A 22529-nucleotide genomic window follows, 5' to 3' on the forward strand; every position below is an offset into this window, starting at 1 on the left:
AGGGAACCTACCTGCCAGATGAATAGGAAGGGGTGGTCTCCTGACTCCGTGTTCAAGCATCCTTCGGGGCCCTTCATACCTGGCCCTCACCTACCTGTCTAGACTCTTCCCTCATTGCAGTGGCCAGGTCAGCTTCCCATTCTCTGGCTTGCTCTCTCAGCCTTGTTGCCACCACCCAGGATGTCCTTCACAACCATTCTTGACCAGTATCTAGTTGCCCTGCACCTGCCCTCAGCAGAAGGAAGGTCCTTGCCAGGAAAGGTGGGCACAAGTTTGTGCTCATCAGTAAAATCTGCCTGTAAGGCCGCCTGTCCCCGGTTTCTAGCTGTGGTCCAAGGTTTGTCCTCTGGTTGTGGCAGGTCCGCTGAAGTGTATTGATAAGGCACTGGACGAGCCTCTCTTGTTACTATTCCTTACATTCAGTGGTCTAGCTGCCCCAGAACCATAGAATTCAAAAATGCCTGGCTGCAATCTCTTGCTCCAAAGCAATGGTGGCTACATAACCTCCTTTATTTCCTGGGGTGAATGCTGCCTCCCTCACTGGCCAGTGACATACAGGCTGCCAAGGACCCCTCAGGATTCTCTGCAGTGGGCCCAGCCCCAGGAAGTTCAGAGACCATCAGGGAGATGGCTCTCCTCCCAGAGTACACCTGTGCCTGCTGGCTAGCTAAGGGACCAGTTCTGACCACTTTGGCCTTCCTGCCCCCCTGACTCCATTTGACCAGGAGACCTCACCTTTCAACCTAATTCCAGACAGCTGTAACCTAGGATGAATGGAAAAACAATTTTTGTAGGGACCCTGGCCAGCTCAGGTACTAGAGCACAGAGAAGTGGTCACAGACCACTCCTTCTCTCAATCAACAAAAGAAGTCTGCATTCCATCTGGGAGAGCGCTTCTGGGATCCAGTGTTCTGATTGGCTTAGTACCCTTCATTCCTGCCATCCTAACAGTAACCTTAGCCACATAAGCAAACCCAAAGAAGCTCCTACTGCTTCTTGCCAGCACACATGGAAAGTGTTCCAAAATCTGTCTCCTGAATACACTTGCTCCGTCTTGCTCAATAAACCTACCCTATGCTCCAAATATAGTTCTTGCACCCCACCTGTTCTTGTAGATTTTCTGTACTCGCCCTCACTTCCTGGGTCTGCCTTTTTCTAAGGATGTGGACTCTGGCTCCCTCCTCTGTGACCCACACCCACGGCAGCAGGACAGATGCAGCCCCTTCCAGGCCTGGCCCAGCCCCCAGCTCCTGGGGAGGAAGGCATCACTGGAGCAGGCAGACCACATCCCACTCCAAGTCCCAGCCCCAGAGCTCCATTCTGGCCTGGGGCCCTGGGTTACAAAGAGGCAGACACCAAGTTTCCGTTAAGTTGTAGGAATTTATTTTAAATAACCTACAGTTGATTAAAAGGGAATTCATGATAAAAATAGAAGATACTTGAGGAAAGATGTGGGAAATGGACTCTGCACACACGCTAAACTAACAATGCCTCTAAAACTAATGATTATAGCAAAAAATGTCTTCACATTAAAATTCTGCTTTTTATGTGGTTTTTTTTCCATTTTTTACACAATTACAAAAGAAAAAATAAAAGCCCTAAAATCTTGATTATTTTTCCTTTTTTGGACCAAATACTCATTTTCCTCTAAATTTTTGACCTGTGGAACTTTTTATACAATAAAATCTTTCAAGTGAAAGACTGGGGTTTAAAATGAAAAAGATGGGTATCTGAAAGGGCACAGAGAATGTTCAGAACAAAGGATGATGGGAAAATGGTTTCAGTCACTGATTATTTCATTATCCTTAGACTCGCTCACCCCCTCTCATCCCTCCCCAGCCCCAATCTACACGATCTTTAAGATCAAGAAAAAGGTTTAAATATTTTAAAATAATTAAAAAGAAATAAAAATTCACATTTAAAAAGGAACACTCAAGTCAGGAAATATTTTCCCATCATGCTTTTCTGTGAACAGGTGTCTGAACCAAAACACTGCCGATGTCACGACTGCTTCAAGTTTAATGAAAACTGATTCCCATGACAATAGATAGTGACAACTCTAACAGGTGCGCTGGGTTTTTGTTCTACTTAATTTTAAATTCCTGAAATGGGGGAGACGGGAGTTTAGGAACTCATTTCTATTAAAATATAGAAGTTATTGCAAAACCCTAACTGTAAAAACGCACCAATATAATCGGACTTCATATACAGTAGCTAAGAGAATCCAAATGTTTCAGTGAAACAGTGAATTTGTCTGGCAGAACTCTGACAAATTCCCATCCACTTGACCCCTTGAAAATAAAAACAAAATTCAAAACAAATCATACAGCTAGAATTTTGATATCTGAAATATTTTTAAATAAGTTGTCCATAGGACAACTGGCTCAGCTCTCCCTTATAATATTTCCAGGTTTATCTTTTCTCAAAGATGTTGCTTTGTTAAGACTTGCTGCCCCTTTCCCTCAGGTGCGAGGGCAATCGAGGCTCACAGTTTATCCATCTGCCCCAAACCACACTGTTCCTTTTCACAGAACTGTTTCCTGCCCCTCAAGACAGGCTAGAACTCGTAGTCCTCGTCAGCCATGTCGATGGCCCAGGCAAACTTCTCCCGCTGGGTTTTGTTGTAAATTTTCTCAATTGGGACCCCCCACTTCTTGCACCTGCAGACAAGGGAGAAAGAACGGGGATTAGTGTGTCTCAGGGAACAACGGGCCAGACCCAAGGCTGAGGCTTGGATGTGCCACCTTCTTCACATCCGTCTGGTGAGAATGAGAGTTAATAAGGTACCAGACATGTTTCTTAGAGCTTCATGTGCTTAACTCATTTAATCTTGACAAAGACTTCTAAAGTAGATGCTATTATAGATGTACAAATGAAAAAGGTACAGATGAAAAACTAAGGCAGAGAAGTTAGGTAATTTGCTTTCATTCTCATGCAGCTAGTTAAAATGGAGCTGAAAAGCGAACCCAAGCCGTCTGGCTCCAGAGTCCATGCTCTTAACCACTGCAGTCTATTGCCTGTCAAGCTAACCAAACCTCTAGCACTAAACAGGGCAAAAAGTCGAAAGGATACAAGAGCTTGCTGGAACCCCTGGCCCAGAGGAGCAGGGCCACAGGAGATGACTGCTCCTCCTAGGCCCAGAAGCTAATAATAACTCAAGTTAACTAATAAGCATCTTCCAAAAAAGCCATTTATTTTGGAAATTGGGGCCGGGGCGGGGCAGTGGTACAGGGAAACAAGCAAACAGTAGCACAAACTCTTTGCATAGGTTTCTCAGATCTGTATTCTCATTTTTTTTTTCTCCTTGTCCATACCTTACTTCCTTCACTTGTAAAGAAAAAAAAATGTTATTGAAAAGTTAAAGTGTAGGTAGATGGGTGGGCTCTTCTGTATTTTTCCTTCAATAAGGACTAAGAGTCTCCATTCTTGTCCTAAAGTTCCATTAGGGGTAGGGACCATACCTGCATTAACAAACAAACACACTCCAAGATGGTGTAACAGTGTTGACCATTTAGGACCATCCAGGATGTTCCAGTGCATTTGTAGTGGGCACAGCAGAAGACAGAGGTTTCCCAGAGGACTCTAAGTGTGCAGCGTAGGAACTGCATGTGAAAGCTGACAACGCTCTTGGAACCCCCATCACCCTTCTCAAGCCAGCAGGTGGAGTTCAAGAAGGGTGCGGTGCTTACCAAGCCACGCTGATCCTTGGGTCCAGATAATTGAGTTTGGAGGTTCCCAAAGCAATTTGTTTATTCTCCTCTCGGTCTGTGGCTTGTACTTCAAGCTTCATCAACTGCTCCTCCAGTCTCTGCACAGCCTTCTTCTTTGACTCTACCACCCTGGAAGAAAGGAAGTCATCAAGAGCCAGGCCTGGCCTCTGGACAAGAGCACTGCAACCCCATGGTGCCATCCAGGGACAGTAAAAGCAGAAAAGCCCCAGGTACAGAGGTTTCTAAAAGACATCACTCAGAAACCCTAGAAAGGCTAGGGCCTCTGGCTGATGCTCCGCCCTTTTTTCTCTCACAACAACCCCCAGCTTTGTATCACACCAGGCACGTACTTCTTGGTTTTTGCATCCTTAAGGACCTTGGCATCAGCCTTAGCACTTTTCAGGTCTCTCCGGGCATCTGCTAGCTGTTCCTTCTTGGCATCAATCTGGGTGGGGAAGAATAATAAGATTTAGGAATAAAGTAAGCCCAGAGAATACAAAGAAGGGCTCCTCAAGAGAGGATGAAACCTAGAAGTTGTCTACACCAGGCAGGCTGTCTTGGTGGTTTGCCAGGTCAAAACAACTAGGGGTGGCTTCATGAAGGCACAGAGTAGATGTGCAGCGGGTGCTGAATTCAAATGCTACTTGGCCATTTACGTTCTTCAGTCACCCTTGAAGAAATGAGGGTTTTATAGGCAGTGACCCAGGGCCCCCATTAATCCAGAAGCTCAGGGAAAAGAACCCACTGGGACTGGGAATGTGGGTGCTAATCTTACAGTCAGAGAACACTTCGGTTTTAGATACTGGGAGAGGAGGGCTACAGGTGAGAGCTGTTTATCAAATGGCTCTCGTGCCAGGTTGTCGCTTCCATTCTAAGAATACAACTGCAGGAGATACTCTTTATGAAGCTGAGATAGGGTCCTTGCATCTACTGAGCGCAGCTCATTCCTCAGATTCTACCAGCACTCTGGGAAGGAGCTGCCAACTTCTCAAGAAAGAAGGATGCACTGAAGAGAATATCCGAGGGACTAGAAAATGGCAATTAAAAGGTACCCAGGAAGCCAAAGAGCTCAGCTTAGTCTGTTCCAAGCCAATACATGGCATGGCCTGGCTTTGGCATTCTGTTTTTAAAAGGAGAGAAAACTGAGATGGGAAGGAAATTAAAATGGTCATCACCCAAAGCAGATTTGAAAACTTTTTTAGCTGTGGAGCTCTTTTTTCAAATGAAATCTCATGGGGACCCAGTCTTTAAAGGAAGAGACAAAGGCAGTTCCAGTCTTTCTTGCTTGAAAGAACCAGTTCTAAGTTCTTTTTTTTTTTTTTTGCGGTACGCGGGCCTCTCACTGTTGTGGCCTCTCCTGTTGCGGAGCACAGGCTCCGGACGCGCAGGCTCAGTGGCCATGGCTCACGGGCCCAGCCCCTCCGCGGCATGTGGGATCTTCCCGGACTGGGGCATGAACCCGTGTCCCCTGCATCGGCAGGCGGACTCTCAACCACTGCGCCATCAGGGAAGCCCTAAGTTCTTCTTACTTAAGCAACACTGTGGAGTTAGAGCCCCAAAGCAGTGAGCTCACACTGCTGGGAGCAGGAGAGCCCCTGACCTGTTACTACCTTGCTAACCTGTAAGGTCAAGGGAACCTCTGCCGAGTAAATACATGCCTGACTCATACACACTGAGCTGTTGCTCTCAGCCTGGAATTGTCTGTTAGATTTACACGCACAGCCTAAGACTGGAAACAGAGGTCACCATTGTGAGAGAATCATTAAATATGTTTACTATGAATGGCTTACTTCCAACATCTATGTTGTCCAAAGTCAAGCTGAAGGAACTGACACAAAAGCATCACAGACACCACTAGCCAGATTCTTAGGCCAGAAATGCAACAAACCACAATCTTTTAACCATTTCTGTGAATGCTAAATTGGCAGGCTATGTTGAATTCTCTCAAAGCATCAAAGACTCCATTGATTCACTTGGCAAACAGGGGCATGTGTTTGCTTTGTGGGCACACAGGAGATGGTTCCTGTGCTTAGAGGGCTCGTCTGGCAGGCAGCCTGGGTGCCCAAACAGTGGTTCCAGAGTGAGACCAACAAAAGGCCTCCTCATGCTCCAGGGAGGGGTCTCCTGAATTAGGTAAATACCACCTGAAGAGTCATGCTTTTACTTCTGGCTTGAAATGATAGCATGAGGAGAGTAAACGGCACCAGATGAATGCCATTAACAGAGCTGCTAGGATGGGCGGTCTGTACAGGTTCTTTGCCTGCCAGTCACATGATCCAAGGATTTGAGATGTCTGTGGACACACATGTATTTACTGTGGATGTGTGCATCCCTTCAGGAAAGCCAGATGGCATCTGTAGCATGAACTGCAGGTTATGTGTGTCTTCTGACCCATATGTACTACAGCTGGGTATCTATCTGGAAGAAATTTCAACAGAAGGAAAACACCCTGGGCCTCAGAATATGTATGCAGCCTCACTCTACAGCAGTAGTTTTTAAACTCCAGTTGTTCAAGTACAGTATGCTGTGAACGCAGATGGAAAAGAATCAATCTGTAGTTTAATTAACCTCTAGTTGAAACTCATCATTTCTTCTTCAGTTATGAGTGTGGGCAATTGAACACAGTAATATCAGTAGTATCTATGACTTTATCACCCATAGCTAGTTCATATATTTTCATATTGCTGCAGAAATCAAAGTATCATTTATATTCATGACTACCTTGACATTTATAGTAATTATCAGACCCACCTAAGATCTAACTTAATAAATTAATAAGGAAGGACATCTATTACTGTATCAGACTTTTTGGTAAACATATTTCAAGATAATTGGTTTACTTTGTAACCCATGTGTCTGCTTTGTAGTGAAATATCTACAAATTCTCATTGTGGATTAATACATTAGAATGGATTAGTTATGTAGCCATTGGTAACACAGAAATGCACATCATCAAATGTTAAGTGCCTTGCCGCTTAAAAGCTCAGTACCAGGCAGAGCTGGAGGAAGGAGAGAGGCACCTGGAAGAGGAACAGTGTCTAGTTGTTTGCACATCACCCTCTCCCTCTAGGGCAGCAGCTCTGGCACACAGCCTGTATTCAACAGATGTTTGATGATGAGCTATATAAAAATATGATTCATGTGGAATGTGCAGAAATAAAAATAGTTGTGCTAGGATTAGGGGGAAATTAAATATTGTTTCATCATCTTCAATTTAAAACAATATAATTTGGAAATAGTTGTATTTCTGGGCTGTGGAAAGGAATTGTGAAGACTATCTTTATATCCATTATCCTCATGTATAAGGACAATAATTAGCAGTATTTCAAAGAGGGTACATCAAATTTACCTTCTCAACACAGAATAAAGACTTGCTGAACAATGAGTACCTGATATTCAGTATCTTGATCAGCAATAGTTACTACCAAATTTCCGTTTATTTAGCATGAACCTTTCTGATATCCCAACCCAGAAGGGTGGAGTATAAATGCCCATAGCAGACATGCTTCTCTTCATTTTGCTACCCCACCATCCACATCCAAAATACCTTAGATTGCAAGTTCATCATGGACTTCTCAAAAGTTTTTGGTGGTGCCCTCTGATGGTTACAAAGAATTGCAACGGCTCGGTTGGCACGGTTATAAGATAGTATCTTTGCTGGGATGTTCTCATCAGCTGTAAAGAAAGAAACATGGTAATAAGAGTCCATCTGTATAAGAAGAGAGAACACACAATGTCCCTTCCCCGGCGCTTTATCCTCACGTAAAGGTTTTACTGGTCCTCATCTCACTCAGATGATCAGTTCAGGTTCCCACAAGGCACAAGGTCAAAATCTGAGAGTCAAGAGAATCATCTGCTTGCCTCAGTGCCCACCTCCCCCATCTAACCACCCAAAACAGCCTGAAGAAAATATGGGAATTGGGACAGAAAGAGCCTGTAGAGGAGGGTAAAATGAAGGGACCAGAAATTTTACATTTTAAAACCACAAGGCACTATATCTTTCAGAAAGAAAAATACAAAGTGTCATCTAAGAAATGTTTTTACTTGTGTCATATAGCATTCTTTGCCCCACCCTAAAATACTGACCCTCAACATACCCATCTTTGGCTTTTTGAATACCATTTTCTAATACCATTTGACATATTTCTAGAGGACAGTGGAAATTCAGCAGTGACTAGGCTCCAGAGGAAAAAAAGCTTGTGGATCTTGGTGATACTTTCTGCAGCTAGTTTTTAGGAGGACACTACCTACTCTTTTTTTTCTTTTATACTTATTTAGTTATCTATTTATTTGGCTGTGTCGGGTCTTAGTTGCGGCATGCAGGATCTTCATTGTGACATGCAGGATCTTTTGTGGCAGCACGTGGGCTTAGTAGTTGCAGCACGTGGGCTTAGTAGTTGCAGCATGCGGGCTCTCTAGTTGTGGCGCGTGGGCTCTAGAGCACGTGAGCTTAGTTGCCCTGCAGTATGTGGGATCTTAGTTCCCCGACCAGGGATCGAACCCACATCCCCTGCATTGGAAGGTGGATTCTTAACCACTGGACCACCAGCGAAGTCCCGAATACTACCAACTCTTAAGAGGGAAAAAAAGAAACCTCAGGGAAAGGATTTGCTCCTATGCTGTTTTAGTAACCATGACAGCCTTACTCTCTCCAATTTAACAGAACATCATAGCACTTTATCTTCATTCTATGAGCTTTTAAATAACATAGATATAAAACACAAAATGCAGGCATTATCAGAGCAGACAGAAAGCCCCTGTCAGCATTTCATAAAACTATTCTAGAAGCTAGAGTAGGAATAGGGGAAACAGCACTGATCTGTTTATACATCTAAGCCTTAGCCCTCTATTAGAGGTATGGAGGGAAAAAGTTTCCAGTCACAATGTCAAGGAGGATAAGTAGAACAGATCTAGGACTTAGCTGAGTAAGGATAGTGGTCATCATCACTAAGGCCATGGGCCCTATCTGGTCAGGCAGTACTTACGAGCTGTGAGTTCCTTTAGCTGCTGCTGTAGCGTGATGGAGGCGTTGTATGTACGGAACACCTTCGCTGTCAAGCCCTCCATGAGATCCTGAAGATGTTTATTTAGAATACCAGTCTGGAGGAGACAAAGCAATGAAGAGGATGTTGGGATTTAGGTAAAAGCCATACATACCACCCTGGCCCTTCTGGCAAGCTCCAGGAAATTTATGCCAGTGCAGTTACACCTTGCCAAGTTTACTGTCCTGCCAGTGGGAAGTTAGGAAATGGGAGAAGAATTCCAGAATACAGAGTTGCATGTACCTCCCAAAGAAGCACACTTCAATCTTAAGCAGGCCAATAAAGCAACTGTATCCTTCCCTATTAAGATCTTCCCCAATAAGACTTCAGGGACAGGTCTTGGGTCTCTAGCACAGGTGGCTAAGCATCCAGCCAAGGGAAGGCTCCGCAGGAGCCAGAGGGTAACAGGCAGGGTTCGTCCACCCCATCCCAGGGCTTCGGCCATGGATTTGCTGTGTGCCTGAGGAAGGGAGAGTATACAAGGTGCCCCAGGACAGGCCGAGGGGAGAGCCCCAGTCACTCCCAGGCAGACCTCTCCTTTAGGACCTTGGGAGGCTCTGGCTGGACCCCTCTTCAACCCAGTGCAGTTTACCCACTCACATTGAGTCTATCAAAAAGATCATCCTCAGGCTGTTTGTTCTCCATAAATAGTTGTAAGTTCTTAAAAACCTAAAAGAAATAAGCAGAGCCTAATTATTATTATTTTTGAAACCTCTACTTTGGAAATAACTGCAACTTAAAACTTGCAAACAAACAAACAACCCCACAGAGCACAAAGAAACACCCATATCCTTAACCCAGATCCACCTACCATTAATATTTTACCTCATTTCCTATTTGTGCAGTGCACACGTACACTCATTTCCTTTCCACATTTATGTGTGTATATACACAATTATTCGTTTGGGACCATTTCTGGGTACTTACATAATTATGGCCCTTTACCCTTGAATACTTCAGTGTGTTTCCTAAGAATAGAGATATTCCCTTATATACACATGGTACTTCTCAGCTTTATAAATTTGTACTGACACATTTTTATCCAATCTATTGTCCATATTCCAATTTTGTCAGCTGACCCAATGATGTTCTTTACCTCCCCAGTATGGAATCCAACCTAAACTCAAATATTACATTTAACTGTCAGATCTCTTTAGCTTTGTTTAATCTGAAACATTTCCACAGCCAGCAAAACCTAATTACTGATGAAACATCAGACTGCTGAAGGGCTGGACTACTGGGGTACTGCACTCTGTAAGGTCTCCAGTTCAAGCCCAGTACTTCTGGCGGACCGTGGTGCTGCAGCACCCTCTTCAGCTATGGGCTCAGAGATCTGGGGACTCAAGGGCTACCTTTTTGCTGAATGAGGAGTTGGGGGAAAGTTGAGCAATGCTACGAAAATGACAAATTTGCAACATGACCAGGGAATACTGAAGTGTGGTTGGATCATTAAAACAGTGTGATGGGATAAACCTAATGTGCAGTTCATTGTGAGGGCCAACTCTCTATAGCATTCTCTGTTGAATGCTGCCACAGGAGATGGCCCCTCATTCCAGTAAAGTAGCATGGGGTGAGGGGCAGGGACTAAAAGGAGGTACACAGGACACCAAACAATACCTCTCCACTCTCTTTCAAGCCATTTCTTCTAGTGTTCAGCAAAGCACAGAGCACAGAAAAAGCACTCAACAAATGCTTGTTGAATGAATGAATGAAAAAACAGGCCAGGGAGCTCAGGCCACATTAACTTACTCGTTTCTCAACGGGGACTTTGTTATAGTATCTGATTGAGTCCTTTCCCAGGAAGTCAAACTCTACCACGTATTCCTGACCATCCAACTCTGGGTGCAGATTGATGTGCTCCACACGAAGTGAGCAGCAACCCACAGTGTCCGCTGTTTCTCCTTCCTCCTTCTCATTGCCTGCTCGTAGAGCAAGCTGCCCAGGGATGAGAGAATGGAAAAAAAAAAAAAAAGGTAAGCATGAATGAAGAAACGTCAACATCACAGGCTCTGTAGGAAACCAAAACCAGAAGCCTCCCAATTCTCTTCAGGGACAGAGCATCAGTTTGCAAGGCCTGGGAATTCCGGATCTGCATTGTTGCTTCTTCCCTTATAAAATGAAGTGTGGATCGTCAAGGGATATTAAACTTTCCCAGAAATCTAAGCTTCTGTTTACTCTTGTCCTTTCAAATGGGGATAGAGGAAAGAACATATTTTAAACTCTCAGCAATCAGACTCAAAAAGCTAGTCTCGTAATTTTGCTTAATTTTTAAGACAATAAGAACTTGTGTTAAAATAAATATACTCAGTGCAAAACCGGGGAAAATAAGAAATCTTTTTCTTCCAAAAGAGTGCTGAGAAACTGATCTTCAAAGCACTGACTTCTAAACTGTAGTTGTGATACATTGGCAGATTATTTAACCAATTTTAAGGATTATAACCATCCTGTTTAAAAACAAGAAAGAGTAAAAGACATCAGAGTTCACTGCTCATAGAAAGGCTAAGCATTATTTTGTGCAACATTTGTTTCAGTTACACACAAACACATTTATGTGTTGGGTTGTGATATAAAATAAAATTTGGGGGGGTGGTGCATTGTCAGAAAGAGTTTGAAAGTGTCAGTATTTCTGGCACATTCAGATTCATGAAGATCCTCCTATTAGGCAGACTGTATCTAGACAGCATCAGACACTGAACACCTCTCTCTCCACTTCTACCTTCCTTACTGGACCAGAGATCAGGTGAGCAGGACCACAGATGTCTGGGCTATCACTGCCTCTCCAGCAGTACTTATAGCACAGGGCCTGGAGGAGTAAATGCTTCCCACATCTTCGTTAAGATGAACATGGTAGACGACGTGACGGGAAGAGGCTCTCACCTTGTCGATGAAGTACAGAGCTACAGCTCTCTGCCGGACTTTCATCTCTTTGGACTTCCAGTCTTCCCGGTACTGGTTCCGGATCTTGTCCACACACTTCTTCAGCCGCCGAGCAGTCTCATATTTCTGCCAGTCTTTCTCACCCTGCAAAAGACCCAGCGCCAAAGGTGGATTGCTTAGGGACGGTGGAGTAAAGACAGACACTGAATATCCAAGTTCAGAGCTCTGAACCAAAGAGAAGGAACTTGAGCTTCAGTTAAGCAAGGCATATACCTGATGAGAACTCATGCTGTCCCATTTCCCTGACAAGCAGAACTGGCTCTTGTCTGATTGCTAAGAAAGCCTCTGGCTTTCATTTTGTGAAATGTTTATGTTCTTAAGAAAAGCCCACATGACATGTCCCCAAAATTAACTTCTGTCAACACAAAGGGTATAAACATCCCTATTCCCACATCAGCATCACAGCTTTGCTGCTGAATCTGTGACCCAACAACAGTTTTCTGCTAGGACTGAAGTTCACTAAATTCAAGACAATCATTCACAATTTGATGGAACTGTCAAGGAAGCAGAACCAAAGATAACAACATGTAATTACTAAGGAACACAGTGACTTCCAGGAACAGCTATAATTATTCACCATTTTCTAACTTCTGCATTTAAAAGTATTCTTAATGAGACTGAGGGAAACAGTGTTATTGGGAAGACATTTTTTTAACAGAGCTTTTAGTGGCAGGTTTAAAAATTGATTCTAAAGCCAATGAAAGGTTTTAAAAAGGGTGTGAAAAGACAATCTAATCAACAGTGATGGAAAAAGATTTCTGTTACCTTGTTGAATGAAAAAAGGTTCACAAGCAAGGACTGATAATAATGTCAAGTGAGAAAGGAAAGGAAGGAAAATAAAGAAAATCCAAGAAATCCAAAAGGGCCAGGGAATATTACAAGGCCTGAAACAGACTATATGACATGAACACAGGGAAAGAATTTGAGAACTCAAGAATCTCGGCTCTTAGTTCCCCCAGCCAACAACCGAAGAGAGTTGCAGTGATTTCTACCTATGACATAGACATGTGGTCTTTGAGGCATAAGAACTGCAGTCAAGGTACCTGGCCTTCTGAGCACGCAGGTGTGTGGGGCACATGGAGCAAGAAATGTCTTCTGGGGCTTCCCTGGTGGCACAGTGGTTAAGAACGCGCCTGTCAATGCAGGGGACACGGGTTTGAGCCCTGGTCCGGGAAGATCCCACGTGCCGCGGAGCAACTAAGCTGGTGCGCCACAACTACTGAGTCAGTACTCTAGAGCCCACGAGCCACAACTACTGAGCCTGCAAGCCTACAGCCCGTGCTCCGCAACAAGAGAAGCCACCACGATGAGAAGCCCGTGCACCACAACGAAGAGTAGCCCCTACTCGCCGCAACTAGAGAAAGCCCATGCACAGCAAAGAAGACTCAAGGAAGAGAAAGAGAGGGAGAGAAAGAAAGGGAGAAAGGGAAGGGAAGAAGAAAGAAAGAAACGTCTTCTGCTTCTAGCTCCTAACATTCAGAAATGAAAGCTACGCTAATGAGTCATCAGCACTCTCCCACAACTGTGTGTGGACTAGTTGTATATGCTTGTTTGGCTACAAAACAAGAGGCTCAGTAACTACCTGTTGTTGTGGGTGGGTGGTTTAGTAGTTGAGTGATACAGGAGAAATATCCAAGTTCTATATACTGTCAATGGGAAGCTGAAAACTTCTCTCTGGTTTTTCTAAGTACATTCTGACATTTAAGAGGGCAAATAGGACTTCCCTGATGGCACAGTAGTTAAGAATCTGCCTGCCGATGCAGGGGACACGGGTTTGATCTCTGGTCTGGGAAGATCCCACATGCTGCGGAGCAACTAAGTCCGTGTGCCACAACTGCTGAGTCCGTGTGCCATAACTACTGAAGCCTGCATGCCCTAGAGCCCGCACTCCACAAGAAGAGAAGCCACTGAAATGAGAAGCCCGTGCACCGCAACGAAGAGTAGCCCCTGCTCACCGCAACTAGAGAAAAGCCCGTGGGCAGCAACAAAGACCCAACGCAATCAAAAAAAAAAAGCAATTACACATCTTAAAAAAGGAAGAAAACGAGGGCAAATAAGAAAAAGGTGCAGTAGAAACTTTCCTCATGTAAGTAATAAATCTCAAGTCAGTAATAAATCTCCCTGACAATCATTCTTATATACACACACACAAAAGACGGGACACGAAAGGCTCATCTTCAACAGTACAGTCTCCAGCTCAGAAGTGAGCTCTCTCCCATCATTCTGATACACACAGGCCTACCAAAACCTGAGTCTGAGTCTTCGAAGTCCAGTAGGGTTACACTTGCTCATTCCTTAGTCATACCAGTGAAACAAAGTTTAGAAAACCTAACAAGTAAGTCATTCACGGGATAACCACAAGACCAGATTTTCTTCACAGGTTGGCTAGGCTCCTGGCACAAGGATCCAAGATTCTCTCAAATAAGGACACAGAGATGGGGGTGGTGGGAAGAGCCACCTTGTCTAGGTCTAAAAGGAGAGGGCTGGCCTCTAAGAAGTATGCATATCCCTGTGCCCTTCAGTTTCCCTAAACAGAATCCAGAGAGTGAACAGCAATCTGAACCCCACACATACATAATTTAAACAAAAGACAATAAACTGGCCCTATGTGTTTATACTATGTTTAAAAATAAAATCCAACCAGCTTTCCATACATGCCCATTCTTAAATATGTTTGTCTTATTATTGATTTGTAGAGTTCTTTATAGATTCAAATTCTTTTCAGATAAAAGTAGTATTTTTCCTTCCAATACTTCCTATTCAACCTTTCACTCTGAGTAAATCTTCTAAAAAGATTTTACGTTATGCAGATTTAGGTATACAGTTAGATCAGTTTTGACCATCCGTAACCCATGTAACCTACACCCCATCAAGTTAGAGAATATTTCTGTCATTCCAGAAAGTTCCCTTATGACCCTTCCCAGTTGATCACCAACCAAGCAACCACTGATCTTTTAATCTGATTTCTATTATCATAGATTAGCTTTGACTAATCTAGAATATTATTTAAGTGGAATCATAAAGTTTAGATTCTCATGTCTGGCTGCTCAATGTGTTTTAAAGATTCATCCATGTTGTTGTATTTATCAGCAGTTCACTCCTTTTACCTTGCTGGTATATTCCATGACTATCTCTAATGTGTTTGACTATACTACACTGTGTTTATTCTGATGATGGACCCCTGGGATGTTTCCAGTTTTAGACTAGCATAAATATAGCATTATGAACATTGTTGTATAGGTCTTTTTGTGGACATATGTCTTCATTTTATTTGCAGCAAAATTACCTAGAACTGGAATTAGTATCTTATTGTGGTTTAAATCTGCATTCCACTGATAACTGGTGATGCTGAGTACTCTTTCATGTGCTTTTTTACTGGCCAATCCTCTACCTTCTAAAGCATCTGTCTGTCTTTTGCTCTTTTTTATGGGGATGTTTTTTCTTTTTATTATTGAGGGATAGGAATTCTTTGTATATTTGAGATACAAGTCTTTTGTCAGATATACATGTTGCAAATGTTTTCTCCCAGTCTGTTACTTGTATATTTATTATCTTAGCAGTGTCCTGTGTTGAACATAAATTTTTATTTTTAATAAAGTCCACTGTATCAACTGCTTATTGTTAGTGTTTATTTTGTGTCCTAAGAAATCTAAGGTAATGAAGATGTTCTACCATGATTATCATCTAGAAGCTTTAATGTTCTAGCTCTTACACTTAAAAATTTAGAACTGTATACTAAGAAGTCAGGTTCAGAATGTAATTTTTTAAAAAATAAGCACGTCTTATTTTCTCCTTCTAATAAAACTCACCAAAATCAGAGCTTCCCAAAACTAGCAAGTTTTACAAAGACATTTTCCTTCAATCCAGCCCTGTAATCCCAGATGGTTACATTTAAAAGGTTGTAGACACATACATCTTTGAAACCCCTAGGTCCTAAAGAGAGAAAAAATAGAAGTGGGTATTTGGCACTGAGAATATCTTAGTATGATTGAATGCAATGTGATAGCAACAGTGATACTGAAGGTTGCTGTACTTCATTTAAAAGAAAAATGATAAATTTTGTTCATAAAGCTAAGGCTGGTTTGAGAGTCTTACTTTTACTAAGGCCTACTTCCCCAGGTTACAAGACCAGATAATGCTTGGCAGGGGTTGGACTTAGCAGTTGAGAACTTACTATAAGCAGTCCTTTTGCAACCTCTCGATCCATGGTTTTTCTGGGATCAGAGAGTTTTGTTGAAAACACAGGTTCCAGAAAGCTGACCGTCATTTCCCTGCTATTTCAGATTATACGGGCACCAGGTACAGAGTGGAAAAGGAAGGGAATGGAAACACTTGCAAGAAGATGTCTGTATAACGGGAATCCTGGGTGGAAAACCGGAACAAACCAAGATGAGTATATAAAGATGTGAATGAGCTCAGGACAATCTTTTCAGTAACTGGAGCATGTGTTACTGTGGCTCTCAGAAGTCCTGATTCTTTCAATGACCTGGGAGACCAGAAGTAGTGTAATGCTGGCTATGACCACAAGCAGACCAATCCAAGTTTCTAGAAAGGGGGCAAGGACAGGGTACATCAAAGGGACACATTTCAGCTGTGCTTTTTTACCCTTGACTAACCAAATTTTTTAAATTGTCAAAAATCTGTAAGTCATATCATGCTTGAGTTAAATTTTTTGAAGGAGCAGAGATGGAGCAGAAAGGTGTTAACAGTATTACATGCAAGAAGTGAATGAGCAAAATATAGATACAAGAGCAAGCAAAGAATCTCAGGAGAAATCCCTGGAGGCTGAGCAGAAAGGTGTACAGCAGAGCCCCATGATGGTGGCAGCCTCCCATAAACTGGACCTAAAGTCCTCCATGAAATAAAACCACCAGTTACCACCCTTCACCCTCTATGACAAAAACTTACTCTTCACAGACTTTTGGGTCAGATCAGGTCAATGAATTCATGCTTTAATCATCACTGTACTCCAAACATGTAGCAATGAAAGTGCTCCATGCAAGAAGGGGCAACCTGAAACCAGGGGCTGTGTTAGCATGGGCTGAGCTGGGTTAGAAGACTCGCTCCAAGACAGGAGGTATGAGCAGAGAAGTGGAGAGCAAAGAGGAGGAAAAGGGAAAAACTACTTCCCGTTCAAAAGGGTTTACAAACAAATTCCAAAATATATGAGGAAAATGGGTTAGAAGAACTGCCAACAAAATAATTAGTACATGAATTCACTTCAGGTAACATTTTAAAGAACAAAGACTTTCAAGAGAAAAAAAATATATATAACATCTACTAAAAAGGACAAAAGAATGATAAAATAAGCACATGTCTTAAATGAAATGAAATGAAATCAGGTAAATATGAAATAAAAATAATTAGAAATCCTGAAAACAAAAATAATAATTGAAACAAATTATAGGTGGGATAAACTTTAGATTGGATATAATCAAAAAGAGAATTAGTGAACAGAAGTAAGTCTCTAGAACTCCCCTGAAAATGAAGACCAGACCTAAAGAGACAAATAAATGAGAGGAATGGCCTAGAAGCTATGGAAGAAATAATGGCCGAGAGTTTTCTAGAATAAAAATGCTTTTGTCCTCAAATTGAAAGTCTAGTCTGAGTATCTTTAAAAATATATGTATATTTAGATACACCATAGATCGCCAATAATAAAGATGCATTCTTTACTGGAGAAAAGACAGATCATAAGAACGAAGATAAAAGAAAAATTTGCCACCTATGGAAACTCACTAAATAAATGATAAAGGATGTATTTCAACAAGTAAACCCAGAGAGAAGGTACTGAGTACAGAAATTAATCAAGTATTTGACTGTGACAATAGCTGACTAGTGAGAAGTTAAGGTTTCATGGATGATTGTTTTTTAAAAAATATAAAAATAGTGTCACTATATAGAAACTCCAAAAAGACACAGACACTTTAAGAGTTCAGCAATGTTGCCAGATAGAAGATCAATATTAAAAAAATCAACAGCATTACCAATCCAGTAACAACAAACAAAAATGTAACAACGAAAAATACTTATTCAATAGCACAAAAAACTATAAGGTCTCTAAGAAAAGTTTAAAAAAATGTGTAATACCTCTATGGAGAAAATTACAAAACAATATTGAAGGGTATATTCAAAGATATGAATTAATAGAGAGGTATAACATGTTCATGGATTGGAAGATTCAGTAAAATAATCTCAATATTTTCTCCCTATTAATCTATAATTTCAATGCAATCTTATAAGAAAAGTCTCAATCGTCTTCATTAGAACTTGACAAATTTATCTCAGAATTAATGTGGAACAGCAGAGAGCCAAGACAATTTTGAAGAATGAGATGAAGGAAACTTGTCTGACTCAATAGTAAGAGTTTATAAAGCTACAGTAGTTGAGACAGTATGCTACTGATGAAGAAACAGACAAATGAAACAGGACAGAGAGCCCAGAAACAATATGACATATGTGTACAAATGTGATATATGACAGAGGGGTAACACAACTAAATTGTTCTGGGACAACTGGTTATGCATTTGGGAAAAATACATTAGATCTCAACCTCACACCATACACAAAAATACATTCTAGTGGATCAAAGATCCAAATATAAAAAGCAAAATCTTAGAAACATATGGAAAAAAGAGAAACTTGTGCTCAATGTTGGGAGGATGGTGGTGATGTAAACTCGTTCAAGTACTTTAGAGAACAATTTGGAAATATCTAATAAAGAATTTTTAAGGGACATTTTCGTCTGTATACACAAGGAAAATGTGTTTATGCCAGCACTATTTATATTAGCTAATGACTGTAAACCCGAAGTGTCTCTTGACAAGAGAACAGATAATTTTTTTTTTTTGCGGTACGCGGGCCTCTCACTGTTGTGGCCTCTCCCTTTGCGGAGCACAGGCTCCGGACGCGCAGGCTCTGGACGCGCAGGCTCCGCGGCCATGGCTCATGGGCCCAGCCACTCTGCGGCATGTGGGATCTTTCGGGACCGGGGCAAGAACTCATGTCCCCTGCATCAGCAGGCGGACTCCCAACCACTGCGCCACCAGGGAAGCCCCAGATAATTTTTTTTATAATAGAATACCATGTAGCAAATAAAATGGATAAATTAGAAATGTGTATCAAGATAATAAAATCTCAACACCAAAGCTGGGTGAAATAAGTTGCAGAACGATCTCAATAACATATCTAATTTAAAATCAAACCTTGTAAAACAATACTACATATTGTTCATGCACACATAATACACTGTAAAAATACAAAAATACACACAAGAATGAAAACATTAAATTCAATATAGTATTCTCTAGGGAAAGAGATGAATGGTACCTAGTGGGCTTCAAGCTATGGTTTTCAGAATACTTTTTATGAAATGAAGCAACTGAAATAGGACATGGCGTTAAGGTTTGACACAGCCAGATGGTAGGTATGTAAGTGTTCATTATTTCTATTCTTGTATATTTGAAATATTTCATTGAAAATAAAATCCCTGTTACTTGTATCTTTCTATTTTTTATCTAAAAAGAGAATGCTTCTCCTGCTGGCAGTACAGTTAAAAAACCATTTAACATGCTGTCAAAACCTCGACCTCTGAAGATCTGTTCTGCTGAGTGGGACATAACCGAGGAGGACTGACAGAAAGCTTAAGAAATCACATTTATTTTCCCCTCAACAGTACCACTTGCCAAAGCTTTAACTATTTTTCATGACTCAGGATCCCAACCCAGTTGCTAGAGTGAGCCACTCTGTCCTGGGTATAAGGTTCTAGGCAGGGCCTACATCTAGGTGGCTTTCTAGGTTTACTACCATAACCATCACTCAGAAACCTGCACAAATCCTTACAGTGCACAGCAGTTATCTGGATATTGTCTGAATAAAAATTGGCTGGCTCTCTGCCCTTGAGGAGCTCCACCAGCTTGTCTAACGAGTCTCTTAACCCTCAGAGACTCTCCTACTATCGACTCTAATCCTGCCTGTAGACCACACATGTATTTGGCATCTGTTCCCCTCTCTCGACCCCCACTGCCATCATCTTGTCTAGGTCATTGCCATTTCTTGCCTGGAGTACTGCAACAACCTCCTACTGGTCTCCCTACTTCCTGTCTGTGTCCAATCCAGTCTCCACAGAGCAGCAGTCAGAATGATCAGTTATATCACAGGTTACTAAAACACAAATCGCATTATTCCCCTCTTTAAAACCCAGTGGCTTCCTACTGGATTTGGATAATAGACAAAATTTAGGGACTTCCCTGGCGATCCACTGTTAAGACTTTGCCTTTCAATGCAGGGGGTTGTGGGTTCTATCCCTGCTCGGGGAGTTAAGATCCCACATGCCTCGTGGCCAAAAAACCAAAATATAAAACCAGAAGCAAGGGCTTCCCTGGTGGCGCAGTGGTAAGAATCTGCCTGCCAATGCAGGGACAGGGGTTCAATCCCTGGTCCCGGAAGATCCCACATGCCACAGAGCAGCTAAGCCCATGTGCCAGAACTACTGAGCCGGTGCTCTAGAGCCCGCGAGCCACAACTACTGAGCCCGCGTGCCACAACTACTGAAGCCCACGCACCTAGGGCCCCGTGCTCCGCAACAAGAGAAGCCACCGCAATGAGAAGGCCGCACACCGCAACGAAGAGTAGCCCCCGCTCACCCGCAACGAGAGAAAAGCCAGTGTGAAGCAACGAAGACCCAACGCAGCCAAAAATAAATAAATAATTAAAAAACAGAAACAAAAAACAGAAGCAATACTGTAACAAAATTCTATACGGACTTTAAAAATGGTCCACATTAAAAAAAAAAAAACTTAAAATTTTTTTAAGGAAGAGTCTGAAGATCTAGCCTGCATTCCTCTCTCAGTCTCCTCTCATCATGCCTCTTTCTTGCTCATTATACTCCAATTACGGTGTTCACCTTTCAGTCCTCAAGAACACGCAGCTCCTTCTTACCTCAGGATTTCAAAAGGCTATTTTCTTTGGAATGCCCATTCCCCTGTCCTTTCCATGGATAAATCTTATTCATTCTGTAAGTCTCATCTTAAATATAACTTTCTCAGAAAGGCGTTTCTAAACCCCAGAAGCCAGATCAGGTGCCCTGGCATACTCTCAAATAGGTACCCTGTATCCTTTGCAGCATGTACAACAGTTTGTATTTATTGATTTGATTATGTGTAATGCCTGTAAATCTTGCTCAAGTCGGGTTATGCTCAAGACACTCCTCTGTTCCAAGCCAGTGGTTCTCCATCAAATGCAGAACATGGTCTAGTCGCTTTAGCATGGCATTTAAGGCTGGCAACAGTTTGGCCTCTCAGAGATTAAATTTATCTGTAAAACGATGGCATTAGTTCATGTCTGGTGTGGTTACTAACAGAATCAAATGTCAACTTATGTGAAAATACTTTAACAGTAATCTAAAATCTTTTATTTTGATAAATTTTTTTTATGTGGTAGAACACACATAATATAAAATTGACCATTAGTGACAGCTAGCACATTCACAATGTTGTGCAACCATCACTTGACAATTCTTTGTTACTCCTTTTCACACTCCTCGTCTCTGTCCATAATGACACATTTCTCTGTTTTAAATGCCTCTCTTTTAAGACCTAACTGTAACAAAATTTCCTTCATAAAGTTGTTTCTAATCTCTCTAACTGCTGGGAATAACTACTCCATTTATCTGAAGCATTCAACATTTACCTTTCCAATACAATCGACTTCTTATCCGATTTGCCCAGCAGCCCGTAAGTTCCTTGAGGGCTAAAATCATTGTTTATCCACCTTGGTAGCCCTATGGCTTGGTGGTATTTCAGAAGAGGAATACAACATGTTTCTTTAAATGACTTGACTTTTACTTGCCACAGGGGTTCTCTTTCTGATTTTATACTTACTCTAAACTAAAAAACAGTGACGTTTTCCAGTTACACTGAAGAAAATACATACATGGGTATTTTTCATTAGGACACAGGACTATAAGCTAGAAAACGTGCGTTTAGTCTTGAAAAGACACACAGCCTTTTGAGCTGTGGCTTTCAAATCTTAACGTGTTTAATAAACTATAAACCAAGATTAAGAGGGTCTTTAGCCTCAGTCCCCTGCATGTAAACAGTCAGTCTATACAGAACTAATTCCTTGACTGTTTTCCTGCGGAGTCCATCTCTCTTTTAAGTTGCCGTTCACATTTCCATAGTAGTCTGAGGGACTTGCCCAAGCAGGGTATGCCTAGCAGGCTAACAAGAACTGACTGCCCTTCCAGACAGTTTCCTCCTGTCAGTAGCAGCATCAATAAGCAGCAGCACATGGGTACTCAACAGTTTATGATATGCTTTCACATACATTATCCCACTTGGTCCTGGTGGAATCTACCCAGATGAAACCTTAGGAAGACAGAGTATGTAAGACTCTAGATTTTACAACCTCTTTCTGGATTCAGAGTAATTACATTCCTTCTTCAGAGCCAAGGAAGGTGAGGAAGAGAACTAGCTGTAGAAGCCAATACACATTTACCACGTTCTTCATTGCACTCTGACCTCTGGACAGTAAACAATGTGAAGGCAAGGACTGTGTCCACCTTGTTTACCAACACAATTCCTAGCACCATGCATACACTGTGCCAGGCTCATACTGGGATTTCCAGTTATATTTGTGATTAATAAATAAGAATACAATGTGATGTAAAAAATGGATACATCTTAGGGACATCACCAGATAATGCTAATTATGAAATTACCTTCTATTTATGGGGATGTTTTTCAATTGTCAAAGTGATTCTAGAGGCTGAAAACATTAGATTTCAACAAAAAGACAGAGATGATCAGCCCCACTAACTGGTGCAGCTCTCAGCTACCCC

General features: G+C 42.0%; 1 protein-coding gene across 1 annotated transcript in view; it reads right to left on the reverse strand.

The window, feature by feature from the left end:
• Window positions 1–1360: 1360 nt before the first annotated feature.
• TOP1 (DNA topoisomerase I) overlaps window positions 1361–22529 on the reverse strand; it is an 85639-nt gene continuing 64470 nt past the window's right edge. Inside the window, exons 12-19 of the mRNA XM_060032938.1 lie at window positions 11630–11879; window positions 10502–10687; window positions 9353–9421; window positions 8696–8810; window positions 7258–7385; window positions 4061–4155; window positions 3690–3839; window positions 1361–2660 (exon numbers count right to left, since the gene is read on the reverse strand). Coding sequence (XP_059888921.1) covers window positions 2558–2660; window positions 3690–3839; window positions 4061–4155; window positions 7258–7385; window positions 8696–8810; window positions 9353–9421; window positions 10502–10687; window positions 11630–11879 — 1096 coding nt within the window. The 3' untranslated portion in view covers window positions 1361–2557. The remainder of the gene's footprint in view (window positions 2661–3689; window positions 3840–4060; window positions 4156–7257; window positions 7386–8695; window positions 8811–9352; window positions 9422–10501; window positions 10688–11629; window positions 11880–22529) is intronic.

The sequence above is a fragment of the Delphinus delphis genome, chromosome 15 (assembly GCF_949987515.2).
Source record: "Delphinus delphis chromosome 15, mDelDel1.2, whole genome shotgun sequence".
Taxonomy (NCBI): Eukaryota; Metazoa; Chordata; class Mammalia; order Artiodactyla; family Delphinidae; genus Delphinus; species Delphinus delphis.